Source organism: Diachasma alloeum, unplaced genomic scaffold (genome assembly GCF_001412515.2).
Source record: "Diachasma alloeum isolate Michigan unplaced genomic scaffold, Dall2.0 Dall_scaffold_00412, whole genome shotgun sequence".
NCBI classification, from domain to species: Eukaryota; Metazoa; Arthropoda; class Insecta; order Hymenoptera; family Braconidae; genus Diachasma; species Diachasma alloeum.
The window spans coordinates 180,016-195,392 of NW_021680551.1; the positions used below are offsets into that span (position 1 = coordinate 180,016).

At 36.3% G+C, this 15,377-nt stretch overlaps 2 protein-coding genes across 2 annotated transcripts in view; one reads left to right on the forward strand and one right to left on the reverse strand.

The window, feature by feature from the left end:
- Nucleotides 1-1,391: 1,391 nt before the first annotated feature.
- LOC107042089 (mitoguardin) overlaps nucleotides 1,392-15,377 on the reverse strand; it is a 74,826-nt gene continuing 60,840 nt past the window's right edge. The window contains exons 4-9 of the mRNA XM_015262961.1: nucleotides 3,567-3,754; nucleotides 3,269-3,406; nucleotides 3,086-3,198; nucleotides 2,647-2,815; nucleotides 2,325-2,558; nucleotides 1,392-2,101 (exon numbers count right to left, since the gene is read on the reverse strand). Of these exons, the coding sequence (XP_015118447.1) occupies nucleotides 1,784-2,101; nucleotides 2,325-2,558; nucleotides 2,647-2,815; nucleotides 3,086-3,198; nucleotides 3,269-3,406; nucleotides 3,567-3,754 (1,160 nt within the window). The 3' untranslated portion in view covers nucleotides 1,392-1,783. The remainder of the gene's footprint in view (nucleotides 2,102-2,324; nucleotides 2,559-2,646; nucleotides 2,816-3,085; nucleotides 3,199-3,268; nucleotides 3,407-3,566; nucleotides 3,755-15,377) is intronic.
- Nucleotides 4,209-12,245, forward strand: LOC107042090 (protein unzipped). Its single transcript, XM_015262962.1, has 5 exons — nucleotides 4,209-4,860; nucleotides 8,597-8,819; nucleotides 8,914-9,290; nucleotides 9,401-9,735; nucleotides 9,833-12,245. The coding sequence occupies exons 2-5, from the start codon at nucleotides 8,597-8,599 to the stop codon at nucleotides 10,353-10,355; spliced, it is 1,458 nt and encodes a 485-aa protein (XP_015118448.1). The 5' UTR covers nucleotides 4,209-4,860; the 3' UTR covers nucleotides 10,356-12,245.

Below are 15,377 nucleotides of genomic sequence, written 5' to 3' on the forward strand. Positions count from 1 at the left end.
AGAAATCGAAGTGAGACACCCAGACCTAAAAGCCTACGCAAAAATTGAGAATATAAATAGTCGTAGTTGAATCATTTTGAGTCATAAATATGAAGGAACACGATCGGTAAAATTTTCATTCACTCATGAACTTTAAAATTTTCATTTTTTTTTTTCGAACGATACAGCAGAATGTCGGCACATTTGATGTTTACTTTTTTACCTCCACTCTATACCCCAAAATTAGACTGACAAAGTATCTTGAAATCTATCAGTGAAAAAAATGGAAACTAGTACTTTATTTTTTCAATAAAAATTTATCAATTAATTGAAATTACTCGCTCAGGACATGATTAATCGAAAAATACACAAAAAAAATGTAGCACTTACATGGAGAGCTTTAAAAAAGAATTTCATCAAGAAATTAAAAAAGGTGATTATTTCCTGACAATTTCTAAAAAGGCTTTTTCAATGGCTTTTTTATTGTTTTTCTTGAATGCACCCCATTTTTAATGCAAAAAACCATCACGAAAGTTTGACCTATGTATCGATATCTATCGATAATAAACGCCAACTACACTGTTAAAAATTTTCGTTTGAATTTTCGGTACCAAGTTCCGGAAATTTTTATCGTGTTCAAGTTCCACTGCAATTTCAGGAAATCTTGTCGTTGAAAAATCAAATATTCCATTGATTTTCTATTGAAATGATGGGGAAATCAATAAAATACTTGATTTTTCAGCTCAATTATTCAGTGAAAATTCAGAAAAATCAGAAAAATTCAGAGAAAAATTGAAAATTCATATAATTTTGTTTCTCAATATTCAATATTCATGTTCCACTGAAAATTTAATCACTTTGTAAAATTTCCATTTCACTCCTACTGAGAACTCAGGAATTTCCATCAATTCTACTTAAAACTTGGAATTTCACAACCATTTTTTCCCTCAATCCGATTCAATGTCCCTCTCATGAGATTTCCTATAATATCTTGCTTGAAATTTTAAAAAATTTCTAACAGTGTATCACTTCGTGAACGCAAATCGGGGCTGTGTGTAGCTCTACAGAGGAGATCCTCCACACACGTGGACAAGAACAATTTGAGACATAATGTGAAAAACTTACTAAATTATACAAATTAAAACTTGTTGTTATTAAATATGAAATATCTGAAGTTTACTTTGAATCCTGTGCATTTATTTGTTAATTTATTAAAAACTCCTGTACTTGTGTGAGATCTGTCATCTAGATTTTAAAGAATGAGTTTGGGATGTAAAAGACCTCATACATTGAAAGGCAATGCACAACTTTTTCAGTGCTAGAAGTTTCAAATATAAAATAATCCGGGAATATGTTCGAAATCCAACGATTGAGGAAAAATTTGGAGTATTTAGCTGAATGATAGAGATATATTAATCATCAGCGTTCATAAAACATATTTATTAATATAAAACTGCCTACCTATTTTAACTGTACACGGATATATACAATTATTCAATGCTCTTTAGCCTCTAATAAATCATACTGGTGGTGACAGAAGTTCAAATATAAAGAAAAAAGTGGCATTAATACTAATAATATGTCGATGTAATAAACTTAGTTTGGTTCTAAGGTAAAAAAATGGTAAGTAATGCTACTGGAATTTGTTAATTTGTTAAAGATATACAAAAGATCGAGGGCATGTAAAATACCAACCCGTATTGAATAGAATGTGGATTATGATTTAACTACTTGTACAACATTGCGACTGAATATTTCATCTAATATATGACTTAATATATATATAGGTTAATCAATGAATAAATCAACATCCTTCGAGTGCTAACCGTTGATTAATATTCTCTACACGCACCCTCATTTCCCTCAGAATATCTTCTGCAAGATTATCAACGTTAGTATACCTGACTTTGAAAAAATCGAATATATCAATCAAAAATTCTATGACTTGGTCCCTAAAGTAGTTGCAGGTCGATGTGAGACTTCCTTCTGGTCCGAGGAAGCCCCAGACGAACACTGGCGATACTTGTTCCGAAATGGAGTAGAAGTGGGCTAGGAAACCATCTGAATATTTGAGCATTTGACGTTTCCCCATTAGGACTGACCATATTGCAGTGCCAATTGCCTTTAAAGGAAAAATAAATCAATTACTAAGTTGAAAATAAAATGAAGACGAGTCCTAGAATTTGATATAAATTATTTCAAAAATACCTTTGAAACTAGTAAACTTTGAGAAAATTGTCAGTTATTTTTGGTAAATTTTCCCAAAATTTTCAAAAAAATCATTTTCATGCATTCGTTCCAACTTTTTTTCACAAGAGATATTCATAAAGAGAATAATTACTTACAGTTTCTCTGAAACTCGCAGAAATCCACCGATTTTGCAAAATAGCTTTGATAGATGATGGTGGCTTGTCAATCTCATCGAATGAATCGAGAAGAATGAAATCGATGAGAACATCATAAAAATTTATGCACTTGACACCACGTCCCGTCAACTCCTCCTCCATAATTCGATGATTACTAGAATCGCTGAGAAATTCCATCATCCTTTCATAATGGCTGAGATAGTCTTTGGGATCCTGTGAAATAAAAATAAAAATTATGGCAATACACCATTACCTAACAGTAACTTAGTGATTCTATTTGAATGAGCAAAGCTAAACAAACCCTGTCAGCGTAAACGATTAAATTGCTGATGACTTGACGACCGATATCAGCAATCCAAGAGGCTGCTACAGGCAAAGTAAAGAGCCTGGAGTATGCTTGGCGCAGACAATGGACCTTCGCCACGTATTCAACATCAGAACCGCATTTAACCAACTCCGTGTGCAGCTTCCTAAATTATTCATCCAAAGAACGTATAAAAAATAAATGGAAGACGTCATCAGAGAGTTTAACTATAAACTAAATTAATGTATCATTTTCATCACATTGTCCGTCAAACGCTGTTTACGGACATTGTGATGAAAAATTATGTTTGGCACACGGCCGAAAATAACTTTTCTGACTCGTGCGATCATATTTATCGGCCTCAGCTCAGTCTGCAACCCTCGCACTCGTCCGAAAAGTATTTTTCGGCCTCGCGACGAAAATAACTATTTATTGCCTGCAAGGAATGCCGCGGTCCTCATGTTGCTTCAACGCAGCGTGATACAGCCTTTGTTTCTCAAAATGTGGGAAAAACTCCGAGAACTCCTCAAACTCCCTCAAATCTGCCACCTGAGATACAAAGAGCAGAGTGTTAACTAGTAAAACAATTTACTCATTCATTTAAAAAAAAACCCATTACCCCATCTTTGGCTGAAGCAAAAGACTCGGGGGACGATGCAGCATCCGTTTTGTCTCTATCCTTTCCAGACCGTGTTGTCGAGGCGCGCTTGTGACTTGTTTCACTTCCGTCGCTGCCATTGCAAAATAGTACGGAGTGCTATAAACAAAACAATAGGCTTTTACCCTGACAATTCAAGCAGCATTTCAAAAAAAGCCAAGTCTCGAAGCATCGATTTTGCCTCCCTCTTATTATTTCCAACATTCGAAAAAAAAAACAGAAAATAGAAAAAAATCATAAATAACCAATGTCAATCCACCTGATCGATAAACAGCAACTCAGCCGTACTTTGAATTTGATAACCAAGGTCAAGCAATTGTTGTACATCGTGAGTGAAGGCAGCATCCGCTTTAGACGGTAATGCAAGTGCATTACTCCCGCAGATGCAGCTGAATGCAGTTAGGGCATCTTCCCAGCAATAGAGAGCCTTTTCTAGTGCTTCCAATCCTGCAAAAGGAAGAAATTGAAAGAACGTATATTTTAATGTGCACATACAATTCAAGCATCTGTTCACCCCGGTCCATCCCCTCAACCCTCTTCCCACTGTTCCTTGTTAAACCCTGACATAGAAAAAATTGACAGAATTCTTGTGATGAAAAGCTGAATTGACGAAAGAAAACAAAGTGGAGGGGAGAAAGGGCGCCCGATATATGTGGTCTATACCTCTCCTCTATTTGTATGCGTACGGTTCCCTGGAGTCTCATGCCTCGGCCTGGGCCAAGCGTCAATAACACCGCCAAGTGACGTAATGCCTTTGAAAAATTCTTATTGGAGGATGTGTCATCCAATGGGGCAACGTAAGAGGGGTTCAATATCGCACAAACCGTGTGCTAGTATAGCAGAATGGATAACGTCCGTAAGCGCAGGCCCTAAAGCGCGCGTTAAACCACCTCGTAAAAGCGAAACGCGCGCATCGATGCGGTCAATCCCTTGGTACAATACGCGTGGTAAGGGTTCAAATTGATGGCCCCCCATCCAGCGTATTATTTTTTCGCATAAACGCGTGGAGCTAATCTACGCCAAATAAGTAATCGATTTTTCTACTTATTTTCTTCATTTTTATAATACTTTTTATTTTGCTTTCCGTTCGAGAGTCGGACAGTCCAAAAGTAAGTTGGAATAAGTGTTGATGCACCATTCACCTGAACCAAAGCCTCCGACTCTATGATTTTGGGAGAGGAGTGGTGGGGAACTTTGGATTCAAGGAAGAAAGGGAAAGATAACGGTCAAATCTGAGAAGAGCCGTCAGGACTCTTTACTACGCCGGCATAACAGGCAGGGGGAGAGAGTTTAACAGGCCTCTGCGTCGTCAGTCGTTTCTCGCTCGGCTTATTCGCCACGCGCACTTTATAGACACTGCACTGCTGAACAAGGGAAAACGTGTCGAGTGTGTTTTACTGTGATTCTTCCATTGGATTATCGTGGGATTTGAGAACAAGGAAAAGTTGTATTCATCTAATGTTCTTTTTAAAAAGACACTAATTTTTGTGGTTTTGGTGTTACATGAATCCTTCCAGGCGTGTTTCAGTCTGTCTGTACAAGTGAATTCCATCGTGAGTATAAACTGTTTCGATATCACCAGTGAGATAATAGATCAATCATTGTCTTGGAAGTTTTAATCATCGAAGGCTGCAAAGAGTGCGATATATTGACGTGAAATTCCCTCGTGAAATAGATAAACGGAATTTTTTCGGTGACGCGGCAATGTAGATCATCCAGAAACGTGCCGTTTTACACAACAAAGAATTTCAAGATGCAGTGACTAAGCCAATTGAACGAAATTAAAGGGGTTGGAAAGAAAGCGGAAAAAATATTAATGATGATGATTCGTTGGGTGTTTATGACAAGGCGAAAATTAAGCGAGATGACTCAAAGGATGGAGCGTGTTAGAACACTAATATCATTATTTATTTTGATTTCTCCTTGTATTTCATCTCAAGTTTATTCTCATTGAAAAACATTAGCTCCGGGTGGATAGTGTTGGCTCTGTTCAAACTGAACGTATTCTCCATGACCACCTTGAGAATACATTAAGTCGACTATGATTTCATATGCCAACTTTTGATTTTTCTATTTTTCTTCCTCAGCTTTATTATCGATCACTTACTTATTTAACTTCATTTGAAATTTCTTATATTTCCGTTTATTTACAAAATGGAAATACAAAAATTTCATAATCGACTCACACAATTTAGACTAGCGAATCGGATTCCTCCCGTTCCATTCCAGCGGCAGACCTGAAGAGGAAAAAAAATCAAGGACAGTTGGTAGTGAGCGAGAGAAAAATAAATGAAAAATGTGTCGGCGTTGCGCAATCCGAGTTGAGCTAACTTATTTCAACAGAGAACGGTTCACCTACAATATTTCGAAAAGAGTAACAAAAAAACGTGGTTCTTTTGAAAAAAAAATAACGACTGCAATGTCGTGCATCGTTTTGATTACCAGGGATTGACCTTGGGCAGGGGCGTGTGGAGTAGGCAGGTGGGAGGTCTCTAGTTTTGGTTTAATTCCCTCGGTGGCCGTGTACCCACTCTCTTTGCGGAAGGATCGATACATACAAACAATTCGACCGATTTCAACGTTCTTCCTCATTTCTCCTTTTCGCTTGAGCTCAATCACCTCACTGAATTATTTCCACACTTATTATTTAATCATTCAGCAGCCTTAACTTTGAATTATCAGATTTCTCCCAAGTTTATAACCGAACGTCTCTATTCGATCCGGCTGATAAAAAAGTGTAACGGGAGAGACATGCGCTGAGGGAATTGCGTGACGAGGATAAATTGATCAATTCCGATGAGATTAATGAGAGTGACACAGAATTTGAGTGTTCTTGCTAGTCATATATATTCCATACTTCTAATTTGCACAGTAAAACGCCCACGTACGTACCTATACGCCTCAGATAATGATACACATTAGCATCAAACCGCCCCTTGTGCACTTTATATTGAGTTCACTAGAGTGTGTGACCCAAGCCCAGAGCCAGGCTTGTTAACTCATCGTAGTCAATGTCAATTACTGGAGATAGGTCAAATCAACCCATTCGACAGGCGAAAAATGAATTCCACCGCCAGAATCAGCATTTTTTTTTCATTTCAATGAAGTCATTCAGATATATGCGTTCACCCTGTGATACTAAATTTAGACAATCATATGATGTGAGGTTCAAACTTCCATAATGACTAATACAAGTGGAGTTCATTGAGTCGGACACTGAGTTGGACATTGAGTTGGACAGAAACCATAAATGTTCATTCAGGAATTTATAACAAGAAATATCTTAAAATATCTTGTTACAACACTCTTGCACCAATTCGGCTGAACAATCGGTTATCTATGCAAACATAAATTAACTGTTTCACGTCCAGGATAAATCATAAAAAACAATATTTCAATTAATGCGATCACTCAGTACAGAATGCCCATCATAATCTCAATTACGACTGGTCATGACAGAGCAATAACCCCAGTTAATTGATTCCTGATTGGAGCAATGGGGTATCCAAGATTGGAATCGTAACTGGTGGGTGGTGGCGTTGAAATTGAGCAGAGAAAACTGTTCGACAGTCATTGGAGTGAATGACTTTACCATTCTTTATCAGCAGTTGTTGGATTGAGATCAAGTTCCAAGTATTTGATACGATGAAAGTTTCCGAGTCAGTTCGCTGGGTTATCATGGCAACGTTGGACGATTCGTCAGGTTGGGGACCAGGCGGAAAATCGATATGGCTTTTGGCTCGAGTCTAGTATATTATTTGTAGCTATACCTACCCTTTCTACCTAAATATTTGACTCCCTTGGCAAATATTGTGACCACAGACCTTGGGGTTATTATTCTTTCCGATATATCAGTTCCTAGCTGCTATTATTTCATCCACTCACTGCAAACATCGTCGGCCAGAAAATTAAAAAAAATCCATAAGAATTATCTGTTGCAAATTGCAAATGCTTATTCGCGATTCACTTTTATTAAGAATGTAAAATTGTCTGGAGTGATTTATTTCAAGTTTACGCCTTGGTGCATCGGTCATTCGTGCATCTATTAACATTCTGATGTGTCCATTTCCAATGACCAACAGACCATATCAGAATTTCTAGCGAACTGTGTTCTGGTCACGGGTCATCGGTTGATTTGTTTGATTAGAGAGTGCCCTCCAGGTGTTTCAGCACCAACACATCCTCGGCCAAGGTTTCTTCAGTATGGTCGATCCTTTATTTTTACCTGCATTGTATGAGACTATGAACGCGAATAAATTTATTATCAGTTGTGGTGGTGGGTATATGAACGGTACCGCGGAAACTTAGCACCGTTACTGCACCACGATGATGGGCGCAATACCGTGACTGACCAGGGGGCAGATTCGCGAGGCGAATCGGCAAAACTCGTCTCCATTTCCGGTTTCCGTTTCGCCAAAAGAGAGTTTGTTGAAGACAAGATGGCATAGCTATTTTTACGTGGTAATTAATTTGCAGGGTATTAGTTATTATGGGATTGACCAACTCCTCTTGTTGACGATTTTCACGTGGCCAAAACATTTTTTTTTAGCAATCAATTGTCATATTCTACTGTTGGTGTATTTCATCATCAGTTATGAAATGCTGTTCTAAAATTCGCCAATCCTTCATGTCAAACTTCATTGTACTACGTAAATTGATGAAGTTATACGAAATTCCATTTGTCCCCGCTTTGTTGGCTTGAAAGACAATCACTATTACAGCAACATTTGGGAATATTGGTCTTTTTTAATTGTCTATGATTCAACATTGTCAGAGTTAAACTCCACAAACTTTGTGCAATTTTGTTAAATTTTTGGCAATCATTTTTCAACTCTCTCGATTGGTTATCTACTCTGATCTAATGTAAAATTAGTTATTCAATCTAATATCTTCAAGTCGAATATTGTTTTTAATAATGATTGATCAAACCTAATTTGGTTAGTCTTAACGAATTTGGTTAGTCTTAATTAACTTGAGTCCATCAGATAATTTTCATAACATAATTCAATTCAGAGTTTATCAAGACTTTAGAATCATTATGTTCTGGTCATTAAATGTTAAACAACAACAGAAAAAATGAGAAAATAGTGGATTCATTAGAGTTTTAATTCAGAAACAATAATAAACAATAATTGAGTCAGATTTCTCGAAAACTTGATTCAGATTGCGCCGATCTCTTATTTGAACCTAAAGAATTCAATCCGTTAGTCGTAATTTCCCATGAGTGATTTCGCCAAAGTAGTGTTAAAATAGTTATATTTAACGACATAAAATTTTCTGTTATTACAGATGGACTGGAACAAGTTTTTATGGAGTAGGTGTATCTCGTTGGCGTTCGTAATTGTGGTAGCGGTTATGCCAGAATCAAAATGCGACAGTAGTGTTCACATATATTCGACTTATCGTCTGCTTGTGACCTCTAGCACATTAAACTGGCTGCCAATAAGCCATTACGAGCCTTCCAAGGACAGTAACCTTGTAATTGGGGGATTTCAGATTTCCCAAAGAACTGGTACGTTCAGTTTCTCATGTTTCTATTCCATTTTATGGTAATAGACGGATAGATTGACATGAATAGTAATTTTTGTTTTCACCATGGATTTCAGATGACAGCTATAATGAGGGTCCATCAGAGCAGCGAGAGATGTATGTTTGTCGTGCAGCTCAAAGTGGTGTATGGGTTGCTGGTGCACAGTTGAAAGGAGAGAAAAGATGCACCGTTACAGTTCTAGGGACCGTACAAACCGTGGAAAATTATGATTTGCTGGAGAATGTTGATAATGCTGCTCGTCTAAGCTGGGTCAGTTGGGACAAATTTCATCAAATTCCCACGGGTGCTGTTGTCACCGAAACCATGTACGTGGCACGTCACGTTGTTACTAGTGATGAGACTGACAAGGATAGCGCAATACGTACCTACACCCACTACATTGGTACACTGAATCACGACGAGAAACTGGGGACAATAGCCTACGTCAAGAGCGTCAGTTTCACTGTCAATTTGTTTTTATTTGTTACCCACACTCGTAAAGGAATTTCAGACGTTACGTCCCCATTTGAAATTTAATTTTTGTGTTCTATTTTTATCGACAGGATGGCCTAGAAGGATCAACAGATTCTGGAGAGTTATTAGTTGAGACCGAGCCAATTTACTACGAATTAACGTCCGTTAAGTTGAATCACTGGCGTACCCGTATAATTAAGAGTGAACCAAGGATAATCGGACAAGCGACAATTAGCAATTCGAGGAATGAACGGGCCAAACTGGCCGAGGCATTTGGATATAATTACAAATATTCCAGTTACTGGGGGCAAGGTCACGCTATGATTAAAGCACTCAACACCTCTATTACACTGTTCAATAGGACCAAGTTACCCAATATTAAATGGGGAATGCAGGAGAGATCCGAACGCCAGGATAGCTGTTCGTGAGTGAATAAAATATGAACATACCTAAATAGGACTTATTAATTTTCTTTTTTTTTCTTCGACTTATCCTAACGGTTAATGATTGTTTAATGACAGAGTGGAAGTTTATCTTGATCCTGGGACTGGAGTGAACGTGACGGTCAGGGCAAATTATACAGAGCATGAGGTGTCATATACTGGGCAATTAGTGTCACACTATGCTGATGGTGAGAGCAAGTCCAGAGTGATCAGTGGAATGCGTAAAGAGGAAGCGATCACCGATTTGCGGCGAGAATTTGGGCCCGTTTATTTCCTCAATAATTTGACCATAGTACCCACAACAATGGCCCCTACGACGACACGTGGGCCTATTCTTCTCCCCAGCTCAAGTTCCAGTTCCAGTACCTCAGAAACTTTATCGATCACCACAAACAGACAGAACGATATCAACAGTATTGTGGGAGGTGACGACGATGATAATAGTATAATTCCACCGAAATCTGATTCGAATATACAGAGTGACGATGGCGGACCTCAGTCCCTGAAGAATAAGGATGCATTGGCAGGAGCTACGAATTCATTACCCTGTCTTTCCATTTCCATAACGTCATTTTTAGTTGCTCTCTACAGAATAACGTGAAGCTATTATTGATCAGGGACAATAGAAAATCAAATTCGATGTAAACATCCTGATTGACACCTCAGCACATTCCTCATCCAACGGAATATTTATTAAAACAGACTATATACAGTTATACTTGCACGTTTCTTTCAATATTGTTTTCTTGACTGTTTTCTTTTTAAGAGAAGTGGTTTTCCATTTTTGTTGGAGAGAAATGAGCAAGTATAATGGTTTAAAAACACTACAAAAACCTTGCAAGATTTTTCCAATTGAAGTGGGAATAATTCTTATATTGTGTGGTTAATAAACATGTTATCATTTTGTAGTATTCATAGAGAAATATGAATACACTTTACTAACTACAATACATATGCTTGCCTTTCAAAAGTGAGGCTGCTGTTGTTAAGCTTAAAATTATATGAGCATTTCAAAGTTGACAAAAGCAGACTCACGTTAAATAGCACTCTAAGAAATGATACATTACTGAGCTAGTCTAACTGAACGTCAAGTACAATTTACAAGAATTACGAGACAGATATATGTCCAATGTTCCATACACGTGTTAAATTAAACTCTGATGCAAATAACCGTTATTATGAACAAATCCATGTTTGAAATTTAATAGGAAGCGATTTACTGCAGCGATTAGATCGATTTACCCCACCAATGGTTTTTAAATGTCATGTAATAATCGTTAATACAATTTTTCAAACGAATTGGGTGGGTGTTGACCACGCAGTATTAACTTGATCTTTGAAAAATAATATGACCGTCGTTCGAGATAATATTTTTCTGGAATTGATTAAGCAGTTAAATGAATGTGAGAACGAGAGACGAAAATTCGGAGAAAAGAATGTAGTTGCTGTTTATGGGGAAGCACAGCTACGTTATATTTTTGAGATTGGGATACAAAGAAGATTTGTAATATTTATAAGAACGTAGCCGATAAGTTTTGTGCAGAAATACTGTTAGGGCTTGTGAAACATTGATAATGTATTGAATTTAAAAAATTATGTTTTTTTTTCTTACTCCATTTAATTGAATATGTATTCGAGTTTCTTAGAAAATTTTGACCGCAGATATTATCGTTCAATTTACCGCTTTCTTGTATATGTTTTTGTTTGATGAATTTAATCGTAGAATAAAAATGATGCGAACAAGGTCAAACAAAATTCAGTAGTGAAATGGTGTAGGCGAGATGAATTAATTTCACATTTGAATAGATTAGTTACAAAAGATCTGGAAATTTCAGAGAGATAGTGAAATATTTGGAGGAGCGGTTTCTAGAGCTAAGTCAGATCCACACAAAAATCGCAAAAAAATTGACGAAATTTAGTATGAATTGACCTGTATCTTGTGAAAATTAGTTTGACAGATTCGGTAACATAATGACATATGATTTCAAAAAATGTCAAGAAATGGGAGATATTACAAATTTTAACATATAAATATCAAATTATGACAATTGAACATATAATGGCATACTTTGACAGATTCTATCATACACAATATGTTATAATCTGTTATATGCTGACATTTTTCGAAATTTTTAGCATAGGTAGTTTTCTGAAAATGTCAAAATAAGACATAATCTGGCAAATAATGACATAATAGAACATATGATGCCATGCTTTGACAGATTCTGATATTACTCGACAAAAAACTAGAAATGATGTTGGAATTAGATAGTACTTGATGATCCAATGTTACAAAAGATGAGGAAATGAGAAGTTATGACATATTCTGTGAAAAAAAACACATAATGACAAATTAGAATATTTTGTACTGCTTGTTTTGGCTAAAATATTACGTTAACTGACGTAATTCATCAAACTTTAATTTCAGTTTTTATGAAACAACACAAAAGAATCATAAACGCATAAATTATAACAAATATTTTTTAAATAATCGATTAGAATTTGTAATATTCTGTAAAAAAAATCTAATACAGTAGAGGCTTCGAATAAGATACCTCGCGCCCCAAGAGTTCGAAGCCTACCCCCACTCTCGGCACTTTTATCGCCTTCCGAATGTTTATGTTCCATGGATTTCTTATAAGATACCTATGGCTCCGGCCATTTTTCAACGAGAAGAAAGTAGTTATAAGGATCAAACGGTGTTAAGGGTCAAACGGGAGGGACAAACGAAGTAATCATGAAGGTCTAATGACCTTAAGGGGGGAGGTCACACCACTTTTTTCAAGTAATGGAAATATACATCGATTTTTTTTTCACTTTTCCCATCGAAAAATCGTAATTTTTCATCAGTAATTATTCTCGAGTCCACCAACAATCCCCCAACATCAGCTGCCATTCTATCACGCGTTTAGAGAGAAAAATTGAAAATTAAAAACCCCCGACGAAAAAGTTGTCAATTGACTTATTTAAAAACTGAAAAANAGTAATTATTCTCGAGTCCACCAACAATCCCCCAACATCAGCTGCCATTCTATCACGCGTTTAGAGAGAAAAATTGAAAATTAAAAACCCCCGACGAAAAAGTTGTCAATTGACTTATTTAAAAACTGAAAAACAGAAAAATTGAAAATTAAATACCCCTGACGAAAAAGTTATCATTGAGTAGTTTAAAAAGAGGAAAATAAAAACTCTAAATTTTAATTCGACGAATTTTGGAGAAACTGCAATTTCTTTTGTAACAGAAGAAACAGCAGAAAAAAGTCGGGGGGACACCAACATTTTCGTGACTCTATGTGTCCCACCAACTTTTTCGTCGGGGGTTTTTAATCTTCAATTTTTATGGATGAAAGTTCATATATGTAGCAGATGTTAATTACAAAATGGATAATCAACCTTTCTAATCGTTAGGAAATCATTTGGAGATATTTGGAAAATAGTTTGCGATATTTGGAACCCCAAATATTAATTAATATTGATTAATTAAAAATTGGCCGTATGATTGGCAGAAATGTCCAAAATTTCCTTCTTGACATTATCAGCGGAAAATTATTTGGATAATCGGTGGTTCATATACCAATGTTTGGAAAAATTCCTTCAATTAAATATCAATAGTTTATTAACGAACATTGGTTTATGAACCAATCGATTATCTAAATGATTTTACTTTGACTGACACTGTCAAAGATGAAATTTTCTACATTTTTGCTGAATTCTACGGCCAATTTTGAATTGATTAATATTAATAATATTTGGGTTTCTAAATATTGAAAACTATTTTCCAAATATCCCCAAATGATTTCCTAACGATTAGAAAGATCAATTATCCATTTTCTAATAAGCATATGCTCAATATATGGAGCTTCAGGAATCACCGGGACGTCTAGGTGTTATTATATCTATGGTGTACACAGTAACAGCTGAAGAGCAGTAACTAACCAATTTTACCAACGTATTTTTTGTTTGCTCGCTAGGGAATTACAGTTTAATATTTTCACCGTCCCCAAATCATTTTTTTTTTTGCATTTTGTAGAACTAGCGCAGCTGCGGCCGCAGCTTTGATGCTGTTGCTCGTGAAAATGTTCATGAAAACGCGCTGTGTTCATTCGAATACGAAGGTTAATCTCCATGTCCGCGCTATGGAATGAAACGGGAATTTAATATTCTCTTTCAGAAATTTTAGATGCGATAGCATGAATTTGTAGTCGTGTCTCGGTCATGGCATTTCCTGATGAAGATTTACTTCTAAGGCAATAATCAATATAATCGGATAATGAGAGGCAAAGAGTTCGACTAATGAATGTCTGTCTTTATCACTTGCAATGAAATATCCTATTCCGAAAGCTCATCAGTTGTACAATTCTGTGTATACGTGATGCTTCGCAGCATTTGTTTCTCTCTGTTCTCCCAAATATACTTTGAGAGAATTCCATGAACGAACACGTAACAAGGCGACATATAATTGACCATGATTGAAAACGTCTCTTCTGAGATCTATTCCAATTCTTTCAAAGGTTTGCCCTAGTGATTTATTTATTTTCATAGCAAAAGCTAATCTAATTGGAAATTGTCTCAGTCCGAACTGAAAAAGGTAATTTTCATCACTGTACAAAATACGATTTATAAAAAATTTCTGTGCTCACTGAATGATGTTCTAACTATAATTATAATAAAAATTCTATTCAGAGTGCGGAACAATAATTATTAAAGTTCTCACAACCCAGAATTGTTTAGTGCTCGCCCACCCCTTTTATTCTCCGTTACACCTTTACCAAAGCATTCAATTTATTTTTGCTGGAAAAATCATATGACAGATTCTGATGCTCCTTCGTTAATTCGGAGTATTTTCTCCTCATTCGTGATCTTTTTCACAATTTTATTCGACGATGCAATGAACTTGAAACTTTGATGAATCATCTAAATTTTTGTCAAATTCTCCATGAAATCCCAAATATCAAATCTGGGGCCAGGCTTTCATGGAACCGGAAGATCTCTGTGAGGCGGCAGTTGCCAGTCTAGTGAAAGACACAGGGCTGGGACTGGTGGACTGGCAAAATTACGGCGGATGTTACAAAAGATCGTATGATCTAGGTGACTGTGGGCATGCAATTGACCAGCCGCTTGTTTTTTCTATTCTATTCTATTCTCCATGAAATCCCGAAATTCTTGTGAATTTTGCTTGAAAAATTTGGAAATTTTTGTGAAATGATGTTCTCAAATTTTTCAAATTATATTTTTCTTTCCCATTTGAATCAATCAGAGTGCAGTTGTTCGGGTCACGTGACTCCTTCACATCAATTTCATTTGGAAAATTCCACCTTTTCCTATCAATTGTTCTCTCATTGTTTATTCAAAAATTCTCTAATATTTGAGAGACCCAAAATTTCCTTCAATTTTCGAAGAATTCAGTTATCTCGAATTTTCGATTTTCTCCAATTCTTTCAGAAAACCTCGTAATTGTTTTGAATTCTCTGGAAAACTGCCGAATCCTCTTACATCCGGAAAAAACTGGCTACTCTCTGAATATCAGCATCTCATGTTTCCAGCACCAAATTGAAAATGAAAACTTGAAATGACCGTGTGAATTCTCCATCCTTTTTCGTGAATCTGACATTCATGTTAATGA